At 39.5% G+C, this 16,492-nt stretch overlaps 2 protein-coding genes across 3 annotated transcripts in view; both read left to right on the forward strand.

Annotated features, from left to right (window-relative positions):
* The first annotated feature begins 1,264 nt into the window (after positions 1-1,264).
* On the forward strand, positions 1,265-13,460 carry LOC108135902 (serine/threonine-protein kinase pakB). 2 transcript variants are annotated; one of them, XM_017256820.2, is made up of 5 exons: positions 1,265-2,893; positions 4,178-4,273; positions 11,356-11,527; positions 11,587-12,094; positions 12,596-13,460. In XM_017256820.2, exons 1-5 carry the CDS (start codon positions 1,692-1,694, stop codon positions 12,886-12,888), a joined length of 2,271 nt encoding a protein of 756 aa, XP_017112309.1. In that variant the 5' UTR covers positions 1,265-1,691; the 3' UTR covers positions 12,889-13,460. The 2 variants fall into 2 exon arrangements, with proteins under 2 accessions (XP_017112309.1, XP_017112308.1); XM_017256819.2 differs by having other exon boundaries at positions 1,266-2,893; positions 12,593-13,460.
* Positions 13,461-14,247: 787 nt separating this feature from the next.
* Positions 14,248-16,492, forward strand: part of LOC108135918 — a 57,797-nt gene continuing 55,552 nt past the window's right edge. The window contains exon 1 of the mRNA XM_017256859.2: positions 14,248-14,838. The gene's annotated coding sequence lies outside the window, so the exon portion shown is untranslated. The remainder of the gene's footprint in view (positions 14,839-16,492) is intronic.

Genomic DNA, 16,492 nt, shown 5'->3' on the forward strand with positions numbered 1-16,492 from the left:
GCCATAACTTTTTTAACAGAATTCCGATTTGATAGAGGCATACATTGCCAGGTTTGTAGATTACATTTCAATAAATCTGCTTTAAAATGTTGGTTTCTAATTTTAGGTCGATTTTCTTAAAAATACTATCGAGTATAAAAGAAATAGTGAAAAAAAATTACCATTAAGGTGTATAATACCAATTCAAATTTCATTTTATTTTAGACGATTGAAGTAAACCACATTTTTTTTTGATGCCGCATTGGTGATTTTGTTTATATTTATTTAAAAAAATATTATAATATAATATATTGTATCCTTAAATGTTCATAAGTGATTGAAAGTTATTTTAGTATATTTCCAAAAATATCCTTAAGTATAAGTAAGTATATCTTTAAATGTTCATAAGTGATTGAAAGTTATTTTAGTATATGTATTTCCAAAAATGAAATTTTTTTTTTTTTTTTGGCAATCTCTTAACAGTTTTTATATGGCACATAAAAGTGAACAATGTAAGATTTGGTGTTATTTCTCTTATGGTTCAGATATTATATAACTTTTGCTTTCCTTTTTTTGAAAAGGTCGCACAGATGGATTCGTAGTAGTCCCTCAAAAGCCAGCCGGTGCAACACCTGTGCGGGAACCAAGGGGACATAGTACTCTATGTTTGGTTACTAGTGCATTGTGGGCATGGAGTGCACAAAAGCGTCGTCGATTAGACGCTTCAATGGCTGCACCCTGCACCCTGCACTCAGAGCTCAGAGCCCAGAACCTATCACCCATCCATCCACCTTCCCCCTGTTTCTTGTCAGCGCGAAATTGGCTAACGGACAGCTCGGCGCACATGTTCGATTATGGCCGAATCGAGCGACCAAGCAGAACCAGCCGCACATGACTGGGACCCTAGAGGTGGAAAGTGTCTAGTTGGGCGTACCTTTGCGTACTAGGTGTCCTCTTTTTTCCCACTTTACTAGGTACAATACATTTTCGATTTTAACCCAATCTTTTGACTGAATAAATTACGTTTTTTTGATCGTATATTAAATATTTAAAGTCAAAATTGGAAAAATGGTAAATGGTAAAGCGGAACTAAAAAAAATTTTGTTTTATTTAAAAAAAATGTAATATCAACATATTCAGATATATGATTATGATAAACGAAACATGTAGAATGTGAATATATATTTATCTAATTTTGTGGATGAGACAAGTGTACCCGTGTCAACGCTGAATGGACCCATGGGCTCGACCGAATTTTTAGGGCGGTATGGGGTTCGATCCGGGGTCGTCCTCTCTCTCCATCGCCCCTTAGCCGTTCTCTATGTGCATGACTGAGTGTCCGGGGTGGTGTTGCGTTTGTGGATGTGAGTGTGAGTGTGAATGTGGATGTGGATGTGGATGTGAATGTGAGTGTGGATAAAGTGCGGAAGGAGGCGGAGGATTGCGCAGGCGCAGCTCAGCTTAGTTCGGCTCGACTCCTGGCGGCCCATCGCATTCCGTGGCCAGTCGCAGCGCGAGACGGTTAGCCAGTGCGGACCACCTCTCTCTTGACTTGAATAATAGAAAAGAAAAAAAAAAACATTTTGAAAAATTTCATAAATAAATAGAAAAAACAAACATTTTTTTCCCGTGCCACTCACTTGTTTTGCCCACAATTTTAGTGTGTTTTGTGCTTTGTTTGATTGAAATTGAGACAATTAGGAGGCGACACCATGATTGTCAACATGGGCAGTGCAACCAGCCCCACAACGGATCCCATTAACACTAGCAACAACAACAACAACAACAACAACAATGGCAGTGCCACCAATCAAAATAATAACAACACGCCCGATTACAACTTCCTGAAGCGCAAGTACCAAGATCAGGATCAGGAAGATCTGGTCCTGGGCCAGGACTACGAGCCCATCGAGACGAATCCCTGGAAGAAGCGGCACCTGGAGTACGACGTCCCCGGCGACCTGCAGTTCCACTTGCAACTGGAGCAGCAGGGCAGCAGTGGTAGCAGCAGTAGGAGTAGCAAGCCAGCACCTGCCCCAGCAGTCACAGCGTCCTTCATCAACGATCTGTTTGCCTACGATGGCAGTCTCCTGGTGCCCGCCCCTGCCGTCGGCTACTCGCACTGCCCGCCCTCGAGCAGCGTTCCCCTGGAGGACACTGGCGGCTGGACGGGCGGCGAACTGCTCGAGCTGGACCATCGCTACAACTCCGGTCTGCAGGCGGAGCTTGGCCAGCTGAATGCCACTTTGCCGCCGCCACCGCCACCGCCGCCGCCGCCGCCGCCGCCAGCGACACAAAACACATCAGCTCAGCCACAGCAAAGCCCACTTAATCCCAGCCAGAATAGCAATGCGAACCAAAACCAAAACTTTTTGGTCCCACAAAAGCAGCAGCAGCGGATATTGTCGGCCGGGCGACGCACTTCATCCGGTTCGGAGACCACCGGCGAGGCGGACTTCGAGGACAAGAACCTGTCCTGGCTGCTCAACTTCAAGTTCGACGAGTTCCCGCACCTGTCGCCGCACAGTCAAGCCCAGGCAGTCGTCCATCCGCCCGAGGGCAGTGCTTGTGCTCCTGCTCCTGCTGCCGCCCCTCCAAATCCTCCCACGGTGTCCTGCAGTTCCGCCTCGCCCACATCCGCCTCCGCAACGGCCGCATCCGCCGCATCCGCATCCGCCACCAACTCGAATCATTCGGGATCGGGCTTACTGGATCCACGGGCCAGATCGCCCAAGAGCAGCTGCGCCAATGGGTCAATGGCAACGGGAGGAGGAGGAGCACCAGCTCCACTGGGCGGCCCCACCAAAGCGGGACGCAAGTTCGAGGAGCTGGTCATGGAGGTCACCTCGGAGCTGGACGGCAGCGACATGATCGTCGCCGAGCACGTTGTCGTCGAGGACACCTCTTCCAAGGCGTGAGTACCAAAAAGTACTAGTAAAAATAGAGACATTTTATATGTAACACTTAAATTAAATATTAAATCAATATATTTAAGACAATGCACATAAGATTGCATGATTTAATATTAAAATATTTCAATTCATGTGGAAAATGTTAACAATAAAATAGTCGCCTTTTCAATTGATATGTAATATATAATTTAAATATGCTTTTCATTTAAATTACATTTTAGATATCAAAATCAATTCCAAACAATATTTTCATATTTAAAATACCTAAAAATCGCTATGGATTTAAATTAAATCGAAAAATATTTGAACTGAGAATAAAATATTTGAATTTTCTACGTTTTTTTCCCTTGAATATAAATATATACATCAATCTATAAAACTACTACACATATATTTTTAATGAATGATTAATTTACAATATAACTATGAATGATTAATATACAAATAATATAACATCAAAGGGTTCACAATTTTCTTGATATTTTATTAAATATTCAAAATTATACGAAAACTAACAAATACCATCATTTGTTTGCAAATATTTTAATTTTTTTTTTGGAATTTTGTTGTTTAACGAATAATTTGGTACATGTTTTTGCAATTTATTTTCATCATAACGATTTAAAAGCTGCGTGATTTATTCAATAACTAGCTAGTTACTAAAAAGCTATTAAACGAATTGACTGACTACGAAATTAATGATTTCCGGTAGCTGTAAACAAACTTAAAATGAAGCGCACAGCCTTTAATTTTGTTTAATTTTGCATATTCAATTTGTTTAAAGCTGCAAATTAATTAATTGCATGTCATAATAAATTGATTAATAATTGTTTTGTTTTAATTTTGATTAAAACTTTACTTACAATACCTTTACATATTTTCTAATATTTTGTATAACCTTTATTCCAATTTGTTTACATTTTCATATTTAATTTGTTTTAATCTGCAATAAATTAGAACTAGTTTAAAGACTGATTACTTGATTAATTATGGCACATATTGTGATTTTGCTTTCAACTTAATCCACAATCCCTTTTAAATGCAATATATTTTTACATATTTTCTAATATTTTGTATAATCTTTATTCCAATTTGTGCTTTCACCACTTGCTTTTGCCGCCGTCCTCCAATCGATGCCACCGACGATGAATTCCACCCACCCCACTGCTTCGACAAACGAATAAACGAATGAACGAATGAACGAATGAACGGATGAACCACCCACCCATTGGACCACCCACAAAAACGGTTGTGAAACCCGAAACCAACCACCGCAAAACAAGCAGGCCAAAGAAACCACCGTTCACCTACACGGAGCTCATCGAATACGCCCTCGAGGATAAGGGTGAGCTGACTGTGTCGGGCATATACCAATGGATATCGTAAGTACCACCCCCCCTGAACCACCCCCCTGAACCACCCACCACCCATTTTGATGGACGCCATTTTGTAGAGTGTTTCACCTTTTATTATTGCTGATTGTTGAGGGCAAAAAGCGCCAGCCGGATGCAATTAAACAAATCTCAAGCATTTTTCTTGGGCATTTCCCGTTGGCCATTTGATTTCCGCGCTCCTTTCAAAATAGGTGTTTGTATGGTGTTCGTATGGTGTTTGTATGGTGTTTGTGTTGTGTGTTGTTGCTCCTTGGTTGTTAACCAAACAACCAAAACAACGGCAACAAGGCAAGTGCCAAAAGTTAGCGGCTTGAACAAATTTATGGGCTGGAAAATTGCATTTTCCTTGCCTTTCGCATAGGGTAAAAGAAAAATGTTGTTAAACAAACTATTTGCGGGTTGTTCAACAAGTTGTTTGCCTTCTTAATCAAATAATGGTGAGTGTTTCTTATTTGGAAGATTATCTAATTAATGATTGTCCGAAACATAATATTTATGTTTTTTATTCGCATACAAATTGGTTTGTTTATTTTTCATTTTACCAAACTCAATTCTTTTATTCATTTGTTTAATATTTCCCCAATCATATATTTATACCAAAGGTTATTCATACTTTAACTTATTTATTTTATCCATAATCAAAACAAAACGTAGCTTATAGAATTGAGAATTTTCTTTATTTGGGACATTATACTTCTGTGAACTTTAATTAAATATTGTCCGAAACATATTAATAAATATTTTATATTTACTTTGTTTCTGTTTGCAATTCTATTTTTGTTTGCATTATAATTGTTATACAAATTTAAAATCCATTACAAAATTGTTGATTTGTATTTTGTTTAGCAATCAAGCTCATACAATTAAAAGAAAATTCAAATAAGTTTTAAGATGGTTTTGGATTACCACAGTCTTTAAACATTTAAACGAGAAAACATTAAATATAAAATATAAAACATTATATATAAAACATTAAATATAAAATATAAAACGTACACATAAAGTTGAAACAAGCTAACCAAAATGATTTGTATGTAAAAAAGCCAGGGTTTTTCCGGTTTCTAGACTTATTTTTTCATTTTATCATTACCTACTTTTTGTCGACCATCCACTTTTCCCCCTCACTTAGTTGTATTAACCCAAACCTTTCCGGCCACGTTAAGTTGGAAAATAAAAATATCAATTCGACAAGAATCGTAAACGAAGAAAACAGAAACTTTTAACACATTTTTCAAGGTTCATTAATTTGGCATTCCGCCCCCCATTTTTGTTCCTTTTTGGAGGCCCCAGTTTGGAGAATCAGTGTAAATATTTGAAGCCGCAGCCGCAGCGAATGTTGCGTGTAAATATCCTATATAAATTTACATATAAAACCACCCCATTTCGAGGGGGAGGCGGTAGGCGGTAGGCAAATAATTTATGACATTTGCCCATCACCTGCACTCCGCCTGCGCTCTGCCCCTGCATTTTTTGATGTACTATAATGAACCGGCGGCAGTCCAAGAAGAAGTTTCGTTTCTGCTTGTAGTTTGGGGTAACTTTTCATTAACCATTCACAAATTTACTTTGTGGCTCTTAGTTGGGGGTGTGCAAGTGGGTGGTGGGTGGTGGGTGGTATATAGTGGTATAGGGGGGTTTTTCCAGGGCCATGTCCTCGCGCAGTCAAGGCAAAAATGGCGCCTGCGCGGGGCTTCCCCGTTTCCCCCTATTTCCATTTTCATTTCCATTTCCACTTACCCAAAAGTTTACCTGCCCACGCGACTCACGTAAGACCACCATCCATCCAATACCCTTAATCGTTTCGTTTCGCTTCGCTTTGGCAATTGCCCATGAAATTTCCACTGCTCACAATAATTATTAATTGCGGGGGGTGGGGTGGGGGGTTGCGAGTCGGGGTCCTTCCGGCTTTTCTACACCTTTTACATGCATCATTGCATCCCGGGTATCAGGTGTTTGACGTGCTCATGCCCATTTCCATGCCCATTCCCAAATACCATAGAGCAATTACCCGGCAAGGGGTTTTCGGGGTTTTCGGGGGTTAAGGGGTTAAGTGGGTTAAGCGGGGGTTGCAACACGCCCCCCACCTCCGCTTCTTCCGGTCAATTTGGAATGCATATTGAGTGTTTATGGGATGCGGATCATGCTCGATCGACCAGGACATGTGGCAGGATCTCTCTGGCACAACCGCAACTGGGATAACTATCTAAATTTATGGCTCTGACCCTCACAAAAAGATAACCCCTGACATGTAAAATGCATTCCTCAATTCCCGAAGGACCATAAAAACTTAAGCATAAATTACTTTTAACTCAACTGTTTTTTATTTTAAATTAAATGCAAGTGAGTTTTTAAATTACTTATCTTATGGATATTACAATTATACAACAAAATATATATATAAGTCTCTGTGATTTTTATGATACACATTGAGATATTTTATTAAAATAATTTAGACGTAACTCTATAAATCTCTGTGATTTTAAAAATGATTGTGAGAATTAAAAAAAACATTTTAGGGATTAAAAACCTTAAATTTTCTTTAAAATATTGTTATATCTCTTTAAAAATGTAGCTTTGCATCTTCATTGTTTTCAGTCCTTTCGGTGAATTGCAATCAGTGCTAAAACTAAAGAAAAATCCCGTTTGCCTTGGTAATCAATAGTTTTGGAAACACCAAGGTTAATTTCGGTTTTGTCCTTACCAAATTTTGTTGTGACAAGATAAAAGATTTCTACCTTCCTCCCCACAAAAAAAAAATGGCAATTGTTTCTGTAAGATCCAGTCTGATTTTCTTGGGATAACTTTGGCTTTCGATTTGCAAGCTTACTTTTTGCGGAAGGGGCGTGGCGGGCCACAGTTACGCCCAGCGGTAGTGCAAAAAAAAAAAGAAAGAAAAAATTGGCAATTGCCATTAAAAAGTTTTTCATTTTGCCCAACTGAAATGAGGCAACTTCCACTCTCGTCGAGCTCTCCTCTTGGCCATAAATCCAGGCAATTTCTTTTATTGGCCGGGCAGAGCGGCACAACGAGCCGCAACAATTTATGAACTGACTAGTGCAGTGCAATAAATATATGTGTGTGTGCCCCCATCAGTCGTCCATTTAGATATACACTATAATTTCGCATATAGTATATATATATATATATATATATATATATATTGAAATGGGGATCCGGGGAGGCCAGAAGTAGTTGCCCAGTCTGGTGGCCCGGTCCTTGCTGCCATGTCAAAAAAAAAATGAAGCGCCAGAGTGTGTTTGAGGTGGTTTGCGTGCCAGGCACTTCCAGACACGGCTCGGCCCGGCCCATTTGGGTCTTTAAGCTTTTAGCCTCTAGCCTTTAGCCTCTGGCCTCCAATCCCCAGAGCCGCCAACCAACTAGTCCGAGCGACCATCGCAGCCTATCAGACCTCATCATGGCGAGGAATGGCTGCCTTGAATGGGAATGGAAGTAGGACTGATATTGGATAGTCAGGTACGCTGTGTACTTGCCATCAGGGCTGGACAGCCCACGTAGAATGGTACATAGCATAACCATTGCAATTACATGGTAAGAAAAAAGAAATCATACCTTAAATAGGCACTTTTGTTGGTGTTTTTTTTGTAACGAAATTCAGCAATGATGCCTATTTGCCTTGCCTTCAGAAAATTAGATTTAAAATATCACTATGACATAGGAAATGCTAATGGGGATATGACACTGCATTGTTTTTATTATGGTATTAATTATACGGTAACACTTGTTTTTAAACCTTTAATTCAAACTTTATTGTTAAAGTATGCTTATCCCGGCTTGCAGTTTTTAGCTTTAAATGCAAAAAAAATATTTCTTATACATCATTTCAATTTTCGGCTTCGAACTTGGTTTGATTTGGTTGATTGTTTGATATGATAAAGCATATCCGGCAATAATTTATTCGCAAGCCTTATATTTGTTTTTTTTTTACAAAACATATATTTATGTTTTTTTTTCGTAAAAATCGTACAGTCAATGTAGTGTCAAAACACCATAAAAATGGCAAATTTCATTATTTAAATATGTAAAATAAATAAAAGCAAGGAAATTTGCCCTTTACAAGTGTTAAATAAATTATTTGTTTTACCTTTAATTTGGAACGGATTTGCAGGAACATGACTTAGTTATTATCAAGGGACTAAATGGGTGGAAAGTGGGCGGGCCTGCCATGTATTTCGACAATTTCCTAGCAGCCCTTCACCAGAATTCAAATCCGAGGCGAAGTCAGTCAGTCAAATTCATTGACAACGATGACGACGCTGATAGTGGGTATTTGATTTTTAGCAAGCCCAACGAAGCACTCCCAAGCGACGACCAAAACCACCCAAAGAGTGGGTGGTTTTCAAAGCCCCCCCTCCCAAATAATAATTCCCCTTCGAGTGGCTAGAGAAGTACGTGCTCGAAGCCACGTTGACAATTCGACAAGTGCGGCAGACAAAACATGATATACACACTTGTACCTGCACATATAATTTACCAAATAGATGGGCTGCCTGGCTATGTATTATATATACGTGTGTATATGTATAGTATGGCCAGAGTCCTATATAAGGCACGGCGATCGATTTAGCTGGGTGCATGATTAAGCCCAGACAGTCATGCAGCTGCCATAAACATAAATATAAACTATCCCATCCGGACTTTCAATGGCTGACTTAATATTTTCAAATTTACAAGTGCATGTCGCAAATCGAAAAGTGGAGGCGCCTGTAAATTGCCAGTAACTTTTCGACTTGTACGATTCAGTTCAATTTAAAGATATATTAACACGGAAATTCTTTTGCCTAGGTTATTTTAAGATTATGTTCAATTTCATCGTTAAATAATTGCTGAACAAAAAATCAAAATAATATTTGAATCTTAGTAAATATCTTACAGTTTTTACATTTTTTAAAAGTTTAAAAGTTTTCCAATAGTAGTCATTATACATTAAAACTTGGGACATATATTTATGTGATTTTTTGACAAATTATTTTTAAAATAAGTTCACCTTTGTTTACACTTACACAACAAAATAGAACATTACTTTAGGAAACTCCACTATCATTTCCTCAACTCTTACCATCAAAAACACAAAGAAAATCAGTCGAATCATCAGCAAATGGAGTTGAATTCATTTATCTGCCCAGGTATCCAATAACGCAGCTCCGGCGAAGGCAATTTCAAGTGCCACACGATGGGCTGATGCGTCATGACGGGCTGCGTGCCAAATCCCCGCCAGAGTCCACATATATGGAGTATATCCATATATAGTATGCCACACATCGCAGTTATCGAGACATTTGCGAGGGGTCATTAAGGACTTCGTTTTTGGAGGGGGCAACCAATGCCGAGAATGAGGATTTCCATATTTCATAGTATTCAGCTCCATTATGAGTCGTCATTTCTCCCGAATGTAGGTATAAAACTAGGGAAGGAAAATGCGGAAAAGCGAAAGAAATAGGGGCTTCTTTTCTGGCTCGCGTGCTGAAATTTGTTGGATTGCTTTCGGGCTGAAACGTGGGCGTAGAAAATATATATGGTAGAGAAAAGCCGGGGGCAGTGGCAGTTAACCAATGACATAGCCTGACCCATTCGGGGGTTGATTTTGCACCTCGGCGCGTGCCGCCCATCCATCTACCACATCTACACTGATCAAAAAATGGACTAGTAACAACAGCAATATATATCTAATATTTAAATTAAATATTAAGTCATAATTGCGTATTAAATTTCATGATTTAAAATTGTAATATTTGAATAATGTGGTAAATATTAGATTTAAAATATTTCCTATTTGATTTAAATGCATTTTATTTAAGTCAAATATGGCTTAAATTTAATTTACATTTTAAGATTTTATAATCCATTTCGAAAATAGTCAAATTAAATATTTCAAGTAACTAAAAACCGCAATTGATAAAAATCAAATCGAAAAATATTAAAATTTGGTTTGGTTTTAATACGTGTTTTTACCAGTGTACACCCACCCACTCCTATCCGCCTGTGTGTCGTAATTTGAAATACTTTCCATTTTGTTGTCCGCCAAAAACCCCACCGAAAATCCCCCCTACCTGAAAACCCAGCAAAGAATCCTGGCACGCGATGTCCTTTCCGGTCGTCGTTGTTTCCTCTTTACATCTGAAAAGTGGAAGTGGGGTAGTGGCAGTGGCAGTGGTGTTGTGCTAGACATGGGGCATACTCCATTTTCTATATAGTTTTTTTTTTACTTTATTCATACCATACCATCCACCTTCTGAAATAGCCTGTTCGTGACTGACTGGCAAATAAAAACTCAGGGAAAAAAGGAAAGAAACGACGCATAATTTGTGCCAGTGTCCCTGTCCATGTCCTTTTCCGTTTTCCCTGTCCGTATCCGTGTCCGTGTCCGTTTTCCATGTCCGTGTCCGTGTCCATGTCCGTATTCCCCATTCAAGTATTCAACGAACTTGTGTGAGTCTGCCGCAGTGCTGTTCTGTGATGACGTGTTTTCGTGGATATTGGCTCGTTTCCGTTCCGGATTGGCTGGTCGAAGAAAAAGGGGCTGAAACCTTACCAACAATTGGTCAACTGGCCAGTGGTGAGTGCTCACATTAAACAGCCAATCCCAAAATGGAACACTAATAAATAGCAGACATTGCTATATATAGTTCTTGATAACGATTTAAACATTTGATAGCATTTATATGCTGTATAAACAACATTTTTATTTTTATAACATTTAAGGGGAACTTAGCTCTATAAACATTATTTGTGCGAACAGTTATATATAAGCTATTATTCAAATTATTATAAACCTTAGACGTTGTCATAGAAGTAAATAGACATCATTTATGTTGGATTTATAGACCAATGCGTCTGAACTTTATTTCTTTCTTAACTCCTTTTTTCTTAGAACACCAGCAGCAATAGTTGACTATTTCGATAATTGTATATATTTGTTTACTATTTTTGACTACAAATTATTTAATTAAATGAAAATCCATCGAAATTGTTGCCTTAGCTTCTTGTTTTCCACTTTTTTAGGTCCATTTGTATCCCTTTTAGTAACCCCTTTAATTTTGATAATATTCCAGTGATCGCTTTCCATACTACAAGTCCAATGATGACCGCTGGAAGAACTCGGTGCGACACAACCTCTCGATTAACCCACATTTTCGCAAAGGTGTGAAAGCGCCCCAGGGAGCCGGTCACCTGTGGGCCATTTCCAGCGGCGATTCGGCCGAAAACGTACTGGCCTGGGAGCATGTGAGTGTTGTGTACACCTACAAACTTTAAGAACTTAACTAACAACAATTGTATTGCAGAAGAAGCAACGCTTGGACTTGTTCTTCAAAATGGAGTCCATAAATCGGGAGCGCATACAGCAGCACCAGCAACAGCAGCAACTGCAACAACAGCAACAGCAGCAACAGCAGCAACAGCTGCAGCAGCAGCAACACTCGCCGCAGCAACATGCCACACAGCAGCAACATCAGGCGGCACAGCAGCAACATGCAACACCAGCCAGCAGTTGTTTGTACGATGAGGCCGCTGTGGCTGCGGCCACTCTCACCCAGGAAATGATGTCGTCCAGTGGTGCAGGCGGCGGGGTCAGTGAGCAGATCCCATCCCAGCAGAACCACCACAACCACCAGAGCCACCACAATCACAACCACAATCACCACCAAAGACTGCTGCCCTTCAACGATCTGCTGAGCGACGATGAGCTGCGAAAGACAGCGGGCCAAATACTGAACGGAATCCATCGCGAGGTGGAGGTCCAGTCGGTCAACTCCATCATCAGCACTTACCACGACGTCCTGCTGGACAATGGTGAGTACTTGGCCATTAAAATGTATTTATCTTAAGGAAAAGGAAAGGAATGCAAGGCAAGATTTATACTTTTATTGTTCTTCTAAGAACTAGAAAGGTGTTACGTCTGGAAAAGTATACATACTTAAAAAATATACATTACATTTAAATTAGAATTAGTCGATCTGCACTAAAATGAACGAGATATATTATTTAAAAGATACGAATTTGTTTGCCTTTACCACAAAAGTTAAAAACTAAATTTAAAATAAATTTTATAGTACTTGATCGTTTAAATTTTGTACAGATTTATATGTTTGATTAATTAAAAATCTAGTTTTAAACTTTAAATACCTGTTGTATTGTGAAATGTTCATGTCATATTCAACAATTGTTGTAATCCAAGCCAAAAAGTGTGATCTTATTGTGTACGTAAAATTGTTTTATAACTCATTGTTTATTTACAACCACGTTTAAAGATAATAAGAATAACGTTGATTTTTCTATCTACTCGACCAGAAGACTACCTCAATCCCATACACAAGGATGTGGTGGTCACGGAAAGTGTCCTTCGGCAGCAACACGGAAACTTGGGCGGCGGCAGCGGCAATCACATGGGTGGCAATGGAAACGGAAACGGAAATGGCCACATGGGCGGCGGCAGCTCGCAGTACTACATCACCGAAATCGATCCCATGGAGCTGGGCATCCAGATGTCGCACCAGGTGGAACCCTCCGAGGAGGAGGTGCTCTTCAGCGACGAGTTCAACCTCAACTACTTTGGCTATAACACCGGCAGCGATATCGTCGCTTGACCGCGCAGACAACAACCAACAGCTCCTCAAGCTCCAGCTCCAGCAGCTCCAGCTCAGCCAAGCAATTGAAAAACACATACTATATATCCTGCTCGAACGATCCGGCTCCATGCCATGACAAACAATCGTAATTGTAGCCGATCTACTCATAAGCCAACTCTAAACGAATACTAGTCACACTTCAAAACCAAAAACCAAAAACAAAAAACAACTTACATGTAACCACCTAACCATTTAGCCCCTATGTATAGTTTGTACCCCTTTTTTTTGTCTATACTTTAGTTGAATACCTAGCCGATAAGTAGCTTGCTAGCATTAAGTACTTATCCCTATATCTATGTACTATATCTATCTGCAGATCTGACCTACTATACATACTTAGCTCTTGCTCTCGTCTCCGAATTTAGTTAAGTGTTTTTACATGTAGCCGAATATCCGTAGATATTAGCAGACAGAACGATTTCCTCTCCTTAAATATGTTAGCAAAACCAGGGCTAAAGGCAGACGAAGTACTACTTATCCTAGTGCCCAAACCTTACCCATGTCCGTAGAACTAATGGCACCTAACTGGTTTTATTCATTATGGCAAAATAAACCTTTTTTTTTATTAAAACAATTTGACTATTTTGGTTAAAAAGAAGGAAACAGCAAAGGACCAAAGCCATTTGTGTTGGCAAGCGTCCGTTTAAATTAATAAAGTTCAGCGGAATAAGTGCTTGGGAATTTTAAGGTTGTGCCTGCGATATCAAAGAATCCTAGCTGCTTTAGTCTTGACAACATCCAATCCAATTAGGTGGTTGTAAAACGGGCTAAATAGCTAAGATTTTAGTTTGTCTGCTAAATTATATATATGTGTTGCATTATACCAGTATAAAATCATACTATTTTATAAAAGAAAAAAGGCTTATGTCCAGACATAACCATAAAATGGCTAAATGATCGGCATTCTTGCCCGCCTAGAGGGGGACTTGCGATCAGTTGCTGGCGCGCCACCTGCCGGCGAATATTGGGCAGCGCTGCGGCAGAGGGAGAGCAGAGTAGAGATGGGAAAACATTGACGTTGCCCCCGCAAACATCGATGAAACCGATGTTTCTACACCTCTAACAGAGGAAAACTAACGGAACTAAAGAACTAACGAAGAAATGTAAGTTAAACGCGGAACCAACGAGAAATGTTAAGAGAACGTCGAACTAACAGAAAGAGAGAGCGAGAGAGTAAAAATAACATTGAAAAGGCAATTACAATGCGTTCCGCCAAACATCGATGAAACATCGATGACATCGATCTATTCAAAACATCGTTGTCATCGATGTTCTCCCATCTCAACTCTTCTTTCCCTCGGCCGCAGCGATTTGAAACTCTCGAAAGCGAACGGTCGTGGCTCGCTCCCGGTTTCTAAGTTGTTCTTGTGCTTGTGACTTTGTTTGCATTTGCACACTATCTTTGTGTTTGCTCTTGCATTTGCGTTTGCGCCGTTGCCACACAATTGTTTTTGTTGACGTGCGCGCGTGTGTCTTTGCGACTTTGTTTGCTTTTGTGGACCTAAAATCACTTGTTGCTAAATGCTTTTTCCCTTTTTGGTTACGATTTGGCCAAAAGAGAGAGATGAAGGAGAAAAACAAATAGTGGCCGCTAGTTGAGTTTTGTTTGTGTTTGCTGAGAGTTTTTTTTTGTGGTTTTTTGTTCAAGTGAAAGCGTGTGAAAAGTGGCCAACGCACTCTCTTTTTGGCTCTCTTTTGGCAAGTTAACTGCGGACCCCGACACTCCAGCGATATCCATATCCACATCCATATCCTGCCTTGCGGCCAACCCAACGCTTCCGGTCAACATGCAACCGCAATTGTTGCATCGCCGCAGCCTCCGTCCTTCATCGCTATTATCTTCATTATCAGCATCACCATCAGCATTATTATCATCGCCATCGTTTTAGCCACAGGTGTAGATCACAGGTAAGTGATACCTTCAGCCATGCCGGGTTATGACATCTAGCTAATCTGATTAGGTTTTTCTTTTTTTTCTTGGTATGTGAGATCCGAGATTGGAGGTAGTGGGGATACCCAATCCATCAATCATTCATTCAATCGCTGATCCGCCTGGGAAGTGATTTTCTTCGGTTTGTCAGGGGAGGAACTTTGGAGAAAGGGGAGAGAACATGGGTTCTGGCTAGGTGTAACTCGACTGGTAATCAGGGTTTTCCTTGATTATTATTTGACCCTCTGAGTACCAATGAAAATTTGTCTATTGGAGGTCGGTTGAAAAGTCGGTCTTTAACATTGAATGAGAGTTCCTCTTACAATAAAACTTGATGTTCCTTGAATAATTTTTGGAATTCATGTTAATATCTGAAAACTTTATTTAAATTTAATTTAAAATTTAATATTAAAAAAATGAATTTTAAATCAATTAGTAACTATTATAAATCTAATGTTTTCAACATTAAATTAAATATTTTAATATCAAATCATGCAATTAAATATGCATTGTACCTAATATTATTTGTGTGTTATATACAAAATTGTAAATTCAATAGTCTTATACTTATGTTACTAATAATATTTTTATCAGTTAACTGAAATTGTTCTTAATTTATTGCATTTCATTGTTGAGTCAGTCATTTATAATCTGAATTCTACTTAACGAATTTGGAGCTCGGGGTTCAAATGTTGACACCAAAACAGTGATTCGCAATGAAAGCCTTCAGATGCACAAAAAGCCATAACAGATTCATGGCTTCCGATGGTTTCTCAGTCGGTTTTTTTCTTTTTTGCCAGGGAACTCTTATTTTGGCCTGTTCTTGTTTCGCATTTTTGGCAAACACTTTTTTGTAATGTCTGCTTAGCTGGATTTTGTGGCTCCGGCTTCTTTGGCTGTCATTTCATTCAGATTGAGACAAGTAGTTGGCTTTTTCGGGGTCAGTCACTCTCGATGCGAGCGTATACGTGAAATACATGTATGTTTGGCATATTTCAAGAGCCACTGATTGATGGCAAAGGTTTTGCTTTAGTTATTGCATTTTTTCGCCATTTTTTTTATTATAAAGTTTTGTGGTGTATTGGGGAAAACCGACCGTGGCAGTTTCCCATTTAAGTTGTCCCAGTTGCGTTAAATTTGCGTAGCTGCCTCGCATGAGATTTTTTCGAGTTTTTCACCTGCTTCAGCAACGCCTTCAGGTGCGTAGCTCCGTTCAGGTAATCGATGCGTTCGTTCGACTTGGCAAAATGCTGTCCCGTTAAGTGCTGTCGCCGCCAAAAGATTGTTAATTGCCGCTGTGGTCGCCAAACCCGTAATTTTGAGGGGCATTGGGGGGTTAGAATGGCGCAGTCTGCGAGCTGCCACTGCCATGTAATTAAAAACCATCAGCGATCATCGTAGGTTGCCCACCAATTTCATATGGCAAAAAATGAAAAATAAAGTGAGAACTAAATGGTCGACTGTGGTCGACTGTGGTCGACTGTCACTATCCAAAACTATAATTGTCTCATAAATGCCCTCACTTGATTGGTTTGTTTTACTTTAATATCAGTATTATATGTTTTATAATCAAAAACCAAATCGAAATGTTTGCTAGGGCAGGAGAAACTAATATTTCTATGGGTCACATAC

This window comes from Drosophila elegans, unplaced genomic scaffold (genome assembly GCF_018152505.1).
Source record: "Drosophila elegans isolate 14027-0461.03 unplaced genomic scaffold, ASM1815250v1 contig_149, whole genome shotgun sequence".
NCBI lineage: Eukaryota > Metazoa > Arthropoda > Insecta > Diptera > Drosophilidae > Drosophila > Drosophila elegans.

Bases quoted from the DNA above. Each gene is read 5' to 3' on its own strand.
- LOC108135902 (XM_017256819.2), top strand. From the start codon at position 1,692: ATGATTGTCAACATGGGCAGTGCAACCAGCCCCACAACGGATCCCATT. The intron at 2,894-4,177 runs GTGAGTACCAAA...CAAAACAAGCAG, and splicing joins GAGGACACCTCTTCCAAGGC to GCCAAAGAAACCACCGTTCA. The intron at 4,274-11,355 runs GTAAGTACCACC...ATAATATTCCAG, and splicing joins GGCATATACCAATGGATATC to TGATCGCTTTCCATACTACA.